The sequence below is a fragment of the Thrips palmi genome, unplaced genomic scaffold (assembly GCF_012932325.1).
Source record: "Thrips palmi isolate BJ-2018 unplaced genomic scaffold, TpBJ-2018v1 HiC_scaffold_17, whole genome shotgun sequence".
NCBI classification, from domain to species: Eukaryota; Metazoa; Arthropoda; class Insecta; order Thysanoptera; family Thripidae; genus Thrips; species Thrips palmi.
In genome coordinates this window covers 6,717,377-6,731,566 of record NW_023144626.1, presented here as the reverse complement: position 1 = coordinate 6,731,566, position 14,190 = coordinate 6,717,377, and the positions used below count along the sequence as shown (strand labels likewise).

At 64.8% G+C, this 14,190-nt stretch overlaps 1 protein-coding gene across 1 annotated transcript in view; it reads right to left on the bottom strand.

Moving 5' to 3' along the window:
- Window positions 1–14,190, bottom strand: part of LOC117643978 (ephrin type-A receptor 4-A) — a 139,980-nt gene that overhangs the window by 74,283 nt on the left and 51,507 nt on the right. The window contains exon 3 of the mRNA XM_034383164.1: window positions 4,365–4,444. Coding sequence (XP_034239055.1) covers window positions 4,365–4,444 — 80 coding nt within the window. The remainder of the gene's footprint in view (window positions 1–4,364; window positions 4,445–14,190) is intronic.

Below are 14,190 nucleotides of genomic sequence, written 5' to 3'. Positions count from 1 at the left end.
GCCCGGCAGGCTGCTGCCGAAGGGTCGCCTCGCCGCTCTGTCTCCCTCGCACTCGCCGGGCGTCGCCTCGGCGCGAGAGAGACAGAGCGACGAAATAAGGACGGCAGTTCGGCAGGCTGGGCCGCCGCGCCGCCGTGATGGGATAACGATAGGACGGCTCGTGTCCGTCGGACGAGGCGACGTCGCCGGAGTCCAGAGTGACGGCGACGGACTGCCTCCACGACGGCCAGGTCCGCCGAGCCGAGGGCCGCCAGGCGACGCCAGGGGTCAAGCCGTTCGCTCTCCGCTCCAGAAAGGCAGGCCGGCGATGCTTATCGGGCCGGACCGCCACGACGCGGCCGCGGCCCGGCGGCAGCGCGGCACCTGGCCGTCAACAATGCGGCTTTCCAACGCCGCCGGCCGCGCCGGCCGCCAAAAGGGGCGACTTGGACGTCGAGGCGTCCCGGCCGAGCCGGCCAATAAAGCGACTCGCGCTTTCCTGCCCGCGGACTGGAGAGTACCGCCCCCGCCCCTCTACCTCCCCGACGCCTTCACCCCCTGCAGTGTGGCCGCGGCGCGCCGCGTCTGGACCTCCGCCCCGCGGGGACAGCTGCAGGTGGCGGGCGTCCCACACCGGCGAGACTGCGGTCCAGCCGGAGTTCAGGTTCACCTCCCCGTCGACTGGAGTTTCCACACCAGATTCCAGCGGACACCGCGCCGTCGCGGCCAGCAGTCTGCCTCTATCGCACTCGCGTGCGAGAGAGAGAGAGAGACAGAGCGACGAAACGACTGCACGCGGAATCATAGCCTGCAGGGGGGACTTCCCTCCACCACTAATTTATGCGACTAATATTTAATGTCCCGCCCCCGCCAAGACCGCGCTGCTGCTGTGCGTGCGGAAACCGCATCCTCCTCCTCGTCTTCTTCCTCTCCTTCCTCCTCTTCCCTATCTCTTCCTGCGGCGTCCTGCGGCCCGCGGGGCGTAAGAATAATAAATGCCCCTTCTTTTTCCTTCTTCCCGCGCCGTACAGTTTTAACGGCCTTCATAAAACGGCCCCTAAAACGGGCCGGGGGTCTTAATAACCCATACAGAGTCTAGTTCATCAGCCCCTCTTTACGAGTGAGGGGAAGGGAGAGAAAGAGAAAGAGAGAGATAGAGAGGGAGCGGGAGGGAGAGGGAGGGATCCAGACGAGGTGCACGCAGCGTCCAGCCATGTGTGAGAATTCGGCTGGTGCAACGGTCCAACAACAACAACATAAAAATAGATAAAAATCCCGGCGACGTCTTCGTTTAGTTTTCCACACGAGAATAAGGGAGGGACGCACGGGACGCCCTGCGGCAAGGCGCGCGACGGCACCGGTGGGGCAAATGCTTGCCAAGCCATGTTCCCCTCGCAACCCGACACCACCTGACGGGCCCGCAACGAACCGCACCTCGCCGATCTTCGGCCATCGGCAGCGCCGGGCAGCGCGGTGGCGTCCGAAGCGGGGGACGTCGCCGTCCTCACGGGGACGCCGATGTTCGGCCAGGTGCGGACGGCGCCGCGCCTCGGAGGCAGCCCGGCCGACCGCCCGGCGCCTGTGCATGACTGACTGGGCATCGCGTCGCCACGCCCTGCCGAGCCTGGCCAAGCCCAACGAGCACGACGAGCAGGCGGGGCGGCCAGGGCGGCCCGAGTGACACGGAAGACATCGTCCGACCCAATGGCCTGGATGGGCAGCTCGGCTGCTTTGGCTCCAATCAGCCGTTCAGAATCCGGGCCGGGCGGCACGGCTGGGGCAAGGTCTGGCAAGGCTGGGCCAGCTCAAAAAGTGCACGGGGCCACAGAGCGCTGCGCTGACACAGCGGTCCACACCGAGGAGAGGGTCCTAGTCCTGCCTGGACAAAGCGGACCCCAGCACCGCCCAGCACCGCCCTCCAGCAAGCGGCCTGGCTGGAAACACGCAAAACACAACACACACACACCACAACCACCATCGCTCTGAGGTAATCCCCCAGGTAATCCACACGCAATCCCGTAGTCCTGGACGGGCGGGCCTGCGAGCTGGACAACGGGATTGGCGCGGGGCGGGGCGGGGCGGTACAGCACGCGGTTGCATGTGGATACCCCATACGGCCAACCTGCACCCACCCCGTGGCCGTGACGTCATCCATTGTGTTGGCAGGTGCGAAACACCCGCGGCAAACTAATGGCCGGGAAAAAGAATGAAATACATTGAGAATAAGCTGGGCGCGGCGTAACGCGAGCGCGGCGAGTAGATTCGGACTGCCGCTGCAATAATGGCTCCAGCGATAAGAGTGCGCGCGGAGCGGGTTCGACTCGCACCGCCGGAACTCGCACTTCTGCCTTCTTTTTTTCGGCCCTTTTTTATGTTGCCACCCGTGCACTTTTGCCGATAGTCCCGTAGGTACTCCCGCAGTGGCTCGGCGCGATGGCGGAGAGATAGCGAGTGCGCCGGGGTCGCCGCCGCCAAGGCGACGCCAAGGCGACGCCAAGGCGACGCCCCGCTGCTCTCCCTGCTGCAGCGGACGCACGCTCCATCTCCGTCGCACTCCCAGGGCTTACCGCCAGGGTGCGAGAGAGACAGAGCGACGGCTGCACCGAGGCGGGCGGAAACGGGTAAGCTGGACTTTTTCCAGCGTGCAGGCCTCGCCTCGGCTCCGCCTGCGCCGCGTGCTCGAGGCGCCTGTAATTACATCGATATTGGCGTATTGGTGACGCGCCGCGTGCACGCGAGACGCCGGCACGCCGACGGCACGCCACCACACCGTCAAGAGTGCGGCCGGCGCGGCCCTGACCGAACCCCAACGCCGAGACCGACGGCAACGCGAACACGCACTTCCTGGAGACTCCAGCGAGGCTATGCGGACTGATTTCCAGAGTCGTTGTCGTCGCTCTGTCTCTCTCGCACTCACGCGGCGTCCGCGGTGCTGCGAACGCGGGCGAAACGAGAACAAGCGGCGGCGCGGTGCTTCGCCGTGCCTCGCTGTGCTTATGCGCGGGCAGGGTCGCTGGGCAAACAGCAGGCAGCGCGCGGACGGACGGACACACGAGCCGGGGGAATTTCGCCCCATCGCAGTGTATTTACCGACCGACACACGCGCACAAAGCGAGCGAGCGAGCGAGCGAGCGAGAGAGAGAGAGAGAGAGAGAGAGAGAGAGAGAGAGCGTCGCCGTCAGACACGGCCCGAACGGCCCACTTCGGTGTCCGTAAAACTGGAACCGCGAAACGGCAACGGCCGCAACGGCGGCATGGCGACGACAGCGATGACCCCAAACCGAGAGGGAGAGAGAGGGAAGCGCGCAATTAAGCGGAGGAGCGAGAGGACGTATCTGCGAGACGGAGGACGGAGGGGCACTCCAGTCCGGAGGCACACTGGAGGCACGCTGGAGGCTCCAGCCGCACGACGTCGGCCACTCCGGAAGCACTCCGGCACTCCAGACGCCAATAACACAATCGGACGGCAGGGCGAGGCGAGGCGGCGGAGCGGCGGAGCCGCCAACAACAATTATTGTACCGTGGCGGAAAATGGCGGATGGAGACGAAGACGCCGCACGACGTCGCGGCTTCGGCGTCTCTCTCGTAGTCATCGGGGGCGTCCCGCGCGGGGGTGCGGGCGAGAGAGGCAGACGCAGCGGGACGCGGGGCACAGCGTCCCCGCGTGTGCCCTCTTTAGCCTTTTGCCGCGAGGCTTTATGGAGGAAATATAAAGGTGGCGATGCGACCCGCCCGCCCCGCCGCGAGGTTATCCGATTATGGCGGTCCAGAGCGAAGCAAGCGAAGCGCGGCAGCTCGCCGATCCTGCTTTATATCATCCCGAGCTTCCTCCGAGTCTTTCGTCGACGGCGCCGAAAGGTCCCGTAGGGTCCTCCAAGGGGTCCTCGGGTCCCAGCAGGGTCGTCCTGGTTCCTTCCTGGAAGCAGGTGAGTCTCGCCCCCGGCGCATCGCACATTCCGACGGACGCGCTGCAAGCACACTCGCTCCGTCTCTCTCGCACTCATGGGGCGCACCCAGGGGGCGCGAGAGAGAGGAGACGACTCCACCCGCTTTCCGGCGGAAATTCTCGTTGGCCGCAAGGAACGGCGGAGGTGCTGCTGCGTTGCGGTGCCCCGGTCGGCCCCGGTGCTGCGGTGCGCGAGGCGGTGCGGTACCGTTCGCTTCGAATTATTGTTTCTGGCGAGGAAGTCGTTCGTCCCTTCGGCCTTTCCTGGCCGCCGAAACCACCAATCAGCGCCGCCCATCGGAGAGCCGAGCCAACGTGAATGGAGAGCCGCTGCTGCAAGGGTTTTCGGTTTTCCAACTTTTTCTCGGGGGTCATCATCATCATCAGTCGTGCGAAGTCACACTCAAAGCGGTCATCCGGGTCTTCAAAATGTACTCACCCCTGGCGTCACGGAGTTGGGCCCGTAGGGAAACCTGGTCCATTCTAAAGTTGGTTCTTGGGTTGTGTCCAGCAGGACGACTGCAACAGAAGACAAGGACACCGTCAGTGCTGGCCAGAAAAACGATCACCACATTTAATTTGACGAAACACTTAATTTAATCTTCACTATTTCGCCTGTAAGAAACCATTTGGGAACAACGGCTGGACCTGACAAAGCTTCTTTGATCCGTTTGGAATGAGGTTCTGCCATTCCGTTCCCCTCGCGGCGGAATCGGCAACGGAAGTGAACAAACGGGGCTAAATCAGAAGGCGCTGGGTTGGGCGTGTGGCACACACACACACACACACACACTCACACACACACAGAGCCTGGGGGGTCCAGCCGGCGGGGCGCAGGGGCGCGGCATCTCAGCAAGCGCAGCAGGGTCCTAAACACAGCTGGCGCGCTGCCACGGGGAATCTCCCTGGCCGGGCCCGGCCGGGCTGGGACACCTTCCTTCACTTTGCCGGGCCAAACGGACCCACAGTCTCCCCCGTCCCCGAAATCCCCCCTGCACTGTAATGCAGCTAATCAATCCCCCGCCTTCTTGCAGACGGGCTGTTGGCTGCCGACGCGGGTTCGTCGTTCGGCCAAACGATGACGCGTTCCGCGTGGCGCGGCGCAAGGATTTCAGCTCTCGGAGGCGCGAAGCCTGAAGCCCGAAGAGAACAACGCACAAATCTGTCGGGTCCCGGTCGGGCGACCGGGGCGGCGAACCATACGTGCGAGAGAGACAGGGCGACGAAAGCATTGCTGGAATCGGTCTGCTGGGGGAAAATAAGGGGGGGGGGCAGGGGGCAAGCCGACAGGACAGGAGGAGGTGACTCGTGCTCGGGCAACAATGTTGCTGGCTGGCTGTCTCGATCGGGACCAGCGCCCCTTCCCCCTCCCCGCCGCTCCCGGACTTAGCAATTTATGCACGGCCGAGGTGTGGGATATGTGCCACCACGGAGCCGGGCCGCGCCGGGCCGTGGCATCGCAAGTGTCGCCCAATCCGACCGATCCGCTGCGTGTATTTTCCACCGGCAATCGCCAATAAACTCTCATTTGACCCCCCGACTGCCCCGACTGCCGGGCCGAGGCCGGGCCTGCCCGTGCAAACTCGGGCCTCGGATAAAGAGGGCCACGAAATTGCCGAGGCAGAGACGTTCCCGGAACACACAAACACAAACACACACACACGCACAAGGACCAGGCCCAGCGCGAAATATCGATACTCATCGACAAACGAAAATAAAGTACGTACAAGAACGGTGACGTACAAATGGAACACACTCGGGGCCTGTGGTACACCGTTGAACTTGACCTCCCCCTTCCCCCTCACCTCCCCAACCCCCTCCACCCCGTACGTCCTTTGCCCCCAACTACCTCATCCGGCCCGTCTTTCCCAATATGTGGCATTTCCACGAGAATGCGCGCACACACACACATACACACACACACACACATCACACAATGCAAATGCCGCGGAAATAAGACCAGCGCGCCACCCACGCCCCGCCGCTCTGGCCGCTCCGGCCGCTCCCGTTACATTCCAGCGACGCGATAACGCGACATTCGCGACTTACGACCGCCGCTGCACCGTAAGTATACTGCGGTACGCTTCCCCGGCAAGGCATGAAGCAGCCAACGGCAGCAGCGTCGCGTCAACGACGGGCCGCGTCCGTCTCCGTCGACTCACAGTGGGCCAGAAGACCGGTGAGGCGGCCAAACCTCTAGACGCGTTTTGAGCTCCAGAGTCGCTAAATGAGACTCGATCTGAACGTGTGACCCCACCAATGGATTGCTCTTCGAATGAGGAATCCATTGGTGGGGTCACACGCTCGGTTCGACTCCCATTTTAGCGACTGGAGCTCAAAACGCGTCCAGAGTTTTGGCCGCCTCAACGGTCTTCTGGCCCACTGTGCGACTCGGCCTTCTCCGCCTCCTCGGACTCGCAGTGCCGCAGCACCGCAGCACGCCGCCGATCCTCCAGACCTCGCTCCAGACGACGAAGCGCTGGCGCACCACAAGAGCCTCGTGACAAAGCAGCGCCGCCGCGGCCACCGCGCGGCCTGTCGCTCCGAACGGAGACCGTCTCTCCCGCACCGCACCGCACCGCCGCGGCACGGCCGGCACGGCGGGACGCTCGCACGGGTGCGACCGAGACTGAGCGACGGGGCCACAATGCCCCCTAATGGAAGCGTGGCAGCCGCGCGACTGTTTTAGCCGCTTCAGCCGGCTTCAGCCCTCCATCGGGCATTATCTGTCGCGACGCGGGGCATGGCGTGGCGGGGCGGGGCGGGGCGGGGCGAAGCGACGCCCGAACGCATCGCGCCGCGCTGCCGCGGGCGCGTCGCGCGGGTCCGCTTTTTTGGGGGCCGCCCGACGCGACGCTCCACTCTCCCCCCTATACAGTGCACCACCATTTCTTTTTGTGGGACTATTCGCTAAGCGGCGCTGGCAAGCTGGGCCTGTGTGTGCGTGTGTGTGTGTGTGTGTCTGTAGTGGGGTGTCTATAGCATCCACCGTCACTCACCCGCCATTGTCTCTCTAATGTAATCCCCCCCTCCCCCTCCCCCGGCGCCCCTTTCGCTCGGCCGACGGGCGGGGGAGGGTTTTCGGTTTTGATTTGGTGATTGATCGAAGTTGATGGTTTCATCGCTGCGCTGCGAGGCACGGCACGGCATGGCGGCCTCCATTCACGTCAGGGCCGCCATTCAGGGCGCCGCCCCGATGTCTTCATCAGCGCGCCGCCAATTAACGGACTGACTGACTGGCCGGCTGACTGGCTGACTCGCCGCCACAGGCCGGCAGCCCGCCGCCGCCAGAGCTGGCAGCCAGGCGGGCGCAGCGCGCAGCGCGCCGTGCAGCCGCGGGATAGGCAACCCCGCTGCACGCGTGCGTTCGCGTTGCCTTCCTGCCGGGCGGCCCGCGCCACCGAGGCCCGCGGGCTGAGGCTCAACGCACAGTGGGCCAGAAACCGGCAGAGACGGCCAAAATTCTCGACTCGTTTTGAGCTCCGGAGTCGCTCAATGGGACTCGAACGGAACGAGAGGCCCCACCAATGGCTTGCTCTCCGAACGAGGAATCCATTGGTGGGGTCACACGTTCGGTTCGGGTCCTGTGTAGTGACTCTGGAGCTCAAAACGCGTCTAGAGTTTTGGCCGCCTCCACCGGTCTTCTGGCCCACTGTGCAACGGCACCCGAGGGAACGCGACGCAATATTCTTGGACGGACGACGCGGTCCTCGGGGCCTCGGGGATCGCCCAGAGTGATTAGCCCCGCGCGGTGGCAGGTGCGGTGGATCCACGAGGCCGTCGACGACAGGGTGGGGCCCTGCACTGTGAAACCTCCTCGGTGCGTCACTAGTCACCAGTAATCCGACTGCTTCAGGGACAGAAAACACACACACACACCCGTTTAACTCCCTTCTCCCTAGGTCTTTCACCACACTGAAAAACCAAACGTGGTCTAGACCGCACCACTGGTGTGGTCAAATGGATGCCATTTTGACCACACCAGCTGGTGTGGTCTAGACCACGTTTGGTCCGTTTGGTGTGGTCTAGACCGCACCATACGTCGTCAAACGTGGTCTAGACCGCACCATACGTCGTCAAACGTGGTCTAGAGCACACCAACTGATGTGGTCAAAATGGCATCCATCTGACCACACCAGTGGTGCGGTCTGGACCACGTTTGGTTTTTCAGTGCAGCTGCATTACGACTAGCAGTGTACCAACCACACACACGGCCGTGCGAAAGCAAAGCAACTTCGCTCGGACAATTCCGCACGTGAGCGGCGTTGCGGGCGAGCGGGGGGCGTCTGCATGCGTGCATTTCGTGGCTTGTGTGTGTGTGTGTGTGTGTGTGTGTGTGTGTGTGTGTGTGCGCGCGCGCGCGCGCGTGCGTGTGTGAAGGAGCGGACAGGGAAGGGGAGTGTCGACTAGACCTGGCCTCGCCTGCGGCGCCCTGCCGCGGCCTGCCGATGAAGGGGACAGTTTGTGGAACAACGTCCACGAACCACCCCAGCCTCGCCACAAAAATAAAACTCCAAAAGGCCAAAAGGAAGACAACCTGCCCTTTTTGGTGGCTGCGTTCATTGTCCGAGGTAATGACGCACACGCCACACAGCAGACCTACTCTCTCTCTCTCTCTCTCTCTCTCTCTCTCTCTCTCTCTCTCTCTCTCTCTCTCTCTCTCTCTCTCTCTCTCTCCCTCTCTCTCTCGCACTCAAGGGGCGTCCCGCACAGGTGCGAGAGAGACAGATCGTCTCGGAATCAGTTTACAGTGTGAGGAGCGGAGGGCGCCACCGTCGCGACGCCAAGCCGCAAAACTAATGCGTCCGCACCGCCGCGCCAGAAGCAGCCAAAAACCCAAAACGCGCCCGACATTTCCACTGTCGCAGCCGGGCAGCCGCTTTGGGCAAACAAATGAGAAAAGGTCGGCGGGGCTTGCAGTGCAGTGCGGTGAGGGCGGCGGCCCGGGGACCAGAAAGCAGAGCCCAGCAGAGCCCAGCCGGGCAAGCTGCTCCGTCGGAGAGGAGAGGTGTTTGCACGGCCAGGCCATGCCATGCCCGTCCATTTGGACAGGTGAGACACACGCCCCGGCTGCGGGGCAGGGGCCTTGCAGGGGCACGCAAGACACACAAGACGCTCAGGCCCGGCGGCGCAGCCGGCAGGCTCCGAACACTGCTTCCATCGCTCCGTCTCTCTCGCACTCCCGCGGCGTCCCGTAGGGGTGCGAGAGAGACGGAGCGACGCCGCGCCGCTGGAGCTTCCCCTCCACCAAATGACAGTGTGTCGCGTTCCGACCGCGTTCCGAGCACTGCTGGCGCTGCTGGCCGACCAGTCTGACCAGCGGTAATCACGGTGGCTTGGGCTTGCCGTCGGCGCGCGGCCGCGGGGCGGTCGCCGACGCGCACCTTTTGTTCGCGAGGGTCGCTGTCGACACCTCCACTGGCCGCCGGCCGCTCGCTCGCCACCCTTTGCATAACACCGAGGAGGGGAGCGAGAACACAACGCCCGCTCAGCCAGCGCGCTACGAAAACAACATTAAAACGAAATAATTCACCAATATTACAACCCGTTTTTCTTTTCCTTTTTTTATGCCTGCCTGCCATGCCGCTCCCTTGAGCTCGTCAAGTTCACACAGAGGTCGCCGCGAGCGCATCGCCAGACCCACGCGCTCTCGGCTCCCGCGTAACGTGACGACGCCTGATAGCAGCAAAGCCTCCACCTTGCAATGCCGGGGCCGGTAAAGGGTGAAGGGGGAGGGAGAGAGACAGACAGGCACCGCCGAGTTCGTGGAAGAGGAGGTCGTGATAAAGAACTGGCGGCGCGAGCGAGTTCTATCAATCAGCACGGGTTATCTCGCTGGGAGAGATGCGCCGTTCCGGGAGAGACACGGAACAAAGCCTCTCCAGGAGAGCCTGCCTCTCTCTCTCTCTCTCTCTCTCTCTCTCTCTCTCTCTCTCTCTCCCTCCCCGCGGCGGCGACCCGGTGAGCCAGCGCCCTCAAAGGGCGACGGGCAGCAGACTGGCTGATTCCGCACGTCGCTCTGTCTCTCTCGCACTCGCGAGGCGTCCCGTCGGGGTGCGAGAGAGACAGCGCGACACAGGCCAACGCGGTCCGACTCGCACATCACAGCCGCGGCACTACAATGGCAACGCGCAAAGCCCAATCGCAGCCCAGCACGGCAAGCAAGGCAGGCCGAGGCACTGCGGGGCCTGGGGCCGCCGTCCCCCGAGGCGGGCTCATCGGCTAATGCATACTTATCAGCTCGAATTGATACAAGGAGCGGGAAAAACAGGAAAAAGCAGCAGGCAGTCCTTTGACTCAAAGGAGGGGCTTTGGTGGCTTGGCTTGGCTTTTCCAGGCCGCTGGCTGGACACATCCTCCGCACTGCGCCAAGCCGCGCCGCGCCGCGCCACCGCAGCAGCGGGCTATGGAATACAGCGGGGGCTTCCCGGAAAACGCGCCCCGCACAGCACAGCAGCACCCCGGCCCGCACAATGAATGGGACCTGCGTCATGATTTCCTGGGCTCGTCTTATCTGTGTCACGGCGAGGCGGCTCTGCTTGTCTCTCTCGCACTCACGGGGCGTCCCGCAAGGGTGCGAGAGAGACAGGGAGCCTCGCCCCGCAAGTAGCGGCGTAATATCCATCAGCAGGATGCGAGACAAAGACGACGAGGCTCTCTTACTTTCTCATCCCGCCGCGGATCCTATGCCGATTAACAAGCGTCCCTCGCGGGGCCCCTGGCCGCCCCCGGCCGCCCCCGGCCGCCCCGCGCCCCGGCCGCCCCGGCCGCCCCCGGCCGCCGCCCCGGCCGCCCCGGCCGCCCCCGGCCGCCGCCCGCCGCCCCGGCCGCCCCGCGCCCCCGGCCTCGGGCGACACGCCACGGCGCGCCATCAGCCACATCCGGCCGAGGGCCTGCAGGGCCTGCCCGAGGGGTCACCCTTAAAAGGCCTATTTCCTCGCGTATCTCCTCAAGAAAGGGAAGAAACACGACACAGCGGGGTGCGGCGCGGGGCCCATAGCCTCCCCTTCGAGGAGAGGACGCCCCACACTCGAAAACACACCGCCACCCTGGCCGAACGGGCAGTTGCAGGGCAGGGCAGGGCAGGGCAGGGCACGGCAGACACCGCCCCGCCGGCTATTTGTCTTAGATCCACGATCCGCCGGCCGAGACGCCACAACAACTGCTCGCTGAGAAAAACGTCCACCGCCAGACTTGGCAATGGGAGATCGGCGGACGCACAGTGGGCCAGAAGCCCGGTGGAGGTGGCCAAAATTCTAGACGCGTTTTGAGCTCCAGAGTCGCTAAACAGGACTCGAACCGATCGTGTGACCCCACCAATGGATTGCTCTCCGAACGAGGAATCTATTGGTGGGGTCACACGTTCGGTTCGAGTCCCATTTAGCGACTCTGGAGCTCAAAACGCGTCCAGAGTTTTGGTCGCCTCCACCGGCCTTCTGACCCACTGTGCGGCGCACCGAGACGCGCGGACCCCCGACGACGACGAATTTCGGCGAGTCACGGCGCGGCTGGGCTGCGCTACCCAGTGTGCCCCCGGGCCCGGGGCGGTGGGCCCCCAGTCCCACGCGTCCCCCGCAGTCACGCAGTCACGCACACGCGTTCAGACCGCGGTATTCCAACCATTCCGGCCACATTATATCGACCAGCCGAGGCAGCCGGCAGCGCTGCAAGAGGCGTGCCGGCGTCGTCGCGCCCCCGCCCCGCCCCGCCCCGCCCCGCCCCGCCCCGGTCCATAGCGCTTGATGAGGCTGACTCGCCAGCCAGCGCCAAAGAGAGAAGCACGAACAGAGCGGGCCGGGCTGGGCCAGGCTGCCAGGCTCTTGACTCCGCGAAAATCATTCACCCCCGCGCCCCCTTCCAGCCCCCTTCCAGCCGCGGGCCGTGCGCGCCCATGACACCAGATAGCGCACGGAGCACAGCGCCCCCAGCGGGGCCCCCGGCAGAACACAGAGCGCAGCGCGGGCCGGTCAAAAGAACGACTCAAAACCCGCGGGCGGGGCGGGGCGCAATCCACGGCCACGGCGCCACCCGATCTGAAGGCAGCGCGCCGCGGCGGGGAGCAGGGCGGGGAGCAGGGTGCGCACACAGCCCGTCGTGCGGCGTGGCGGCAACTTGGGGAGGCGTCGGCCGTTTCGTCTTCGCCTCGAGACTCCGACTCGCCTTTCTGCTTCAAAACAGTCACTGCCTTTTCACGGAGTTAACGAAATTTGGCAGCCACGCCTCGCCGGCCCCCGAATCAAAGCGGGCGCCGCGAAAAGCCTGCCGACGGGGCGGACTGCAGGCTGATTCCGAGAGTCGTTTTCGTCGCTCTGTCTCTCTCGCACCCACACGGGACGCCCCCTGAGTGCGAGAGAGACAGAGCGACGAGCCTCCCGCCTCCCGGAGCGCGAGCAGCGAGCCAAGCGGCGCCGCGTCGTGAATGCTCGCCTCGGGATTTAGGACCAAATTAAGGGGATACATGGCGCAGCCGCGCAGCCAGCCCGCGCGTGGTGGCAGACAATCGCAACGCCGCGCCGCGCCGCGCCGCGCCTCGCCCGACGCGCACGCCGGCCGGGAGGGCCGGGACGACGGGGTGCTTGTGCCGGCGGGGGAGGAGAGCGGCAACGGCGGGGCTTAGTTTCGCGTGGTCGCGTTCCAACACGCGGAGCCGCCGTGCCGTGTCGCTGCCGCAGCCCGTGGAGGCCGCGCCGCCGCGCCGCGCCATCCGAGACAAATGGAAATTACTCGAGCCGAAACTGATCCGCGCGTCGGAGCGCCGCCAGAGTGCCGCCGCGGTGCCGCCGCCCGGCATTATCTCCAACGGACGTTTTCGTCACTCTGTCTCTCTCGCACTCATGGGGCGGCCCGTGTAGGTGCAAAAGAGACAGAGTGACGAAAGCGACGCTCGGAATCGGTCAACAGCATGGAGGACGCCGTCGTGGCGCCGTCGTCGGCGTGCCAGATAGAAACAGGAGTCCGGCGGCCACCACGCCCACGTCAGCCGCCGCGCCGCCGCCACGCCACAGCGTCGGGGCGCTTGCTCCCCTGTCTCCCTTATCAGCCCGGCGAACACTCCCCCCTCCCCCTCCCACCCTTCGCCCCTACCTGGCCGTCGTGCGCGCAATAAATACCCATCTTGGCGCGCGGGGGGCTCAGGGCCGACAGCCGGGCGGGGCGGGGCGTGGCGGGGCGTGGCACGTCGGAAAGGAGCCAATGAGATCTCCACACCAAACTTTCCAGCGAGGTCACCGCCGCCCAACCCCTTCTTCGCCCACCCGTGGCTTCAAAAAACATCCTTCAAAAACAAACACTCTTTTGAAAAACAGGTTTTGCTGAGGTCAGGCAAATGCCCACCTAGTCTCCCAAGGTTGCGACCCAGGGCTTCGGCCCTTTGAGCCCCGCGGGGCTGGGCGTCGGCGCCGTGCTCCATTTGCCACCCGGACCCACCCGGAGCAGGCGAGGCGGGCGTCCTATAGTGCTTTATGGAACTATACCGCGGCCCCGCCCCGCCCCGCCCCGCCCCGCGACGCTCGGAGATTCGCGGTGGCGTCCTCCACCGCGCCGCCGCCAGGACCGAGAAGGACCGCCAGGAGCCCCGGGCGAAACTGCTATGAGACGAGATTGGAGAGAAGTGGAGGCTATTAAGGTCACGAACAATGGGGAGTACTCGATTTCGGTGTGATGTATGCAAAAGGCTGGTCGAGGGGCCCACCTCGCCCCACCCCCGAGCCCCTGGTTGGTGCCAGCTCCGACAAAACCCCGAACCCCGCGCCAGCCCAGCCCCCCCAGCCCCCTCAACGACTGTTGGCCGCCGGCCACGGGCTGCTCAGGTGCAAGGCAATTCCGGCACGGCAAAGAGCAGAGCGAGAGAGAGAAAGTAGCCCACGGTCGTTTTAAAAAGCCATCCAAATCCCCAATTTGGGCGCGAGGGAGGGCGCCGCGTCGCCGCGTGCAGCCCCGCGTCCACGCATTCATTTTTACCGGCGGTTTGTCCCCACCGACGCGGCAAAGAGCGCGCACCGCGAGCAGAGCGGCAGCGCGGCAGACCCCTGTCTGGAAGTAAGACGCTCCCAGTGTATTCATCGAGGACCGGGGGAGGGAGGGGGAGGGGGTGGCGACGGTGGTGAAGGGTCACGGGCCAAAGAACGGCTCGTATCGCCTACATCGGGCAGCCAATGGAACATAACGGTGTGATGTATGGCCCGCGCGAACCGACGCCCCTCGGCGCCCCCGCTACCCCACGCCGTGGCGCTTGCCGCGGCGCGCCCAGCAGGCCGAGTCCGAGC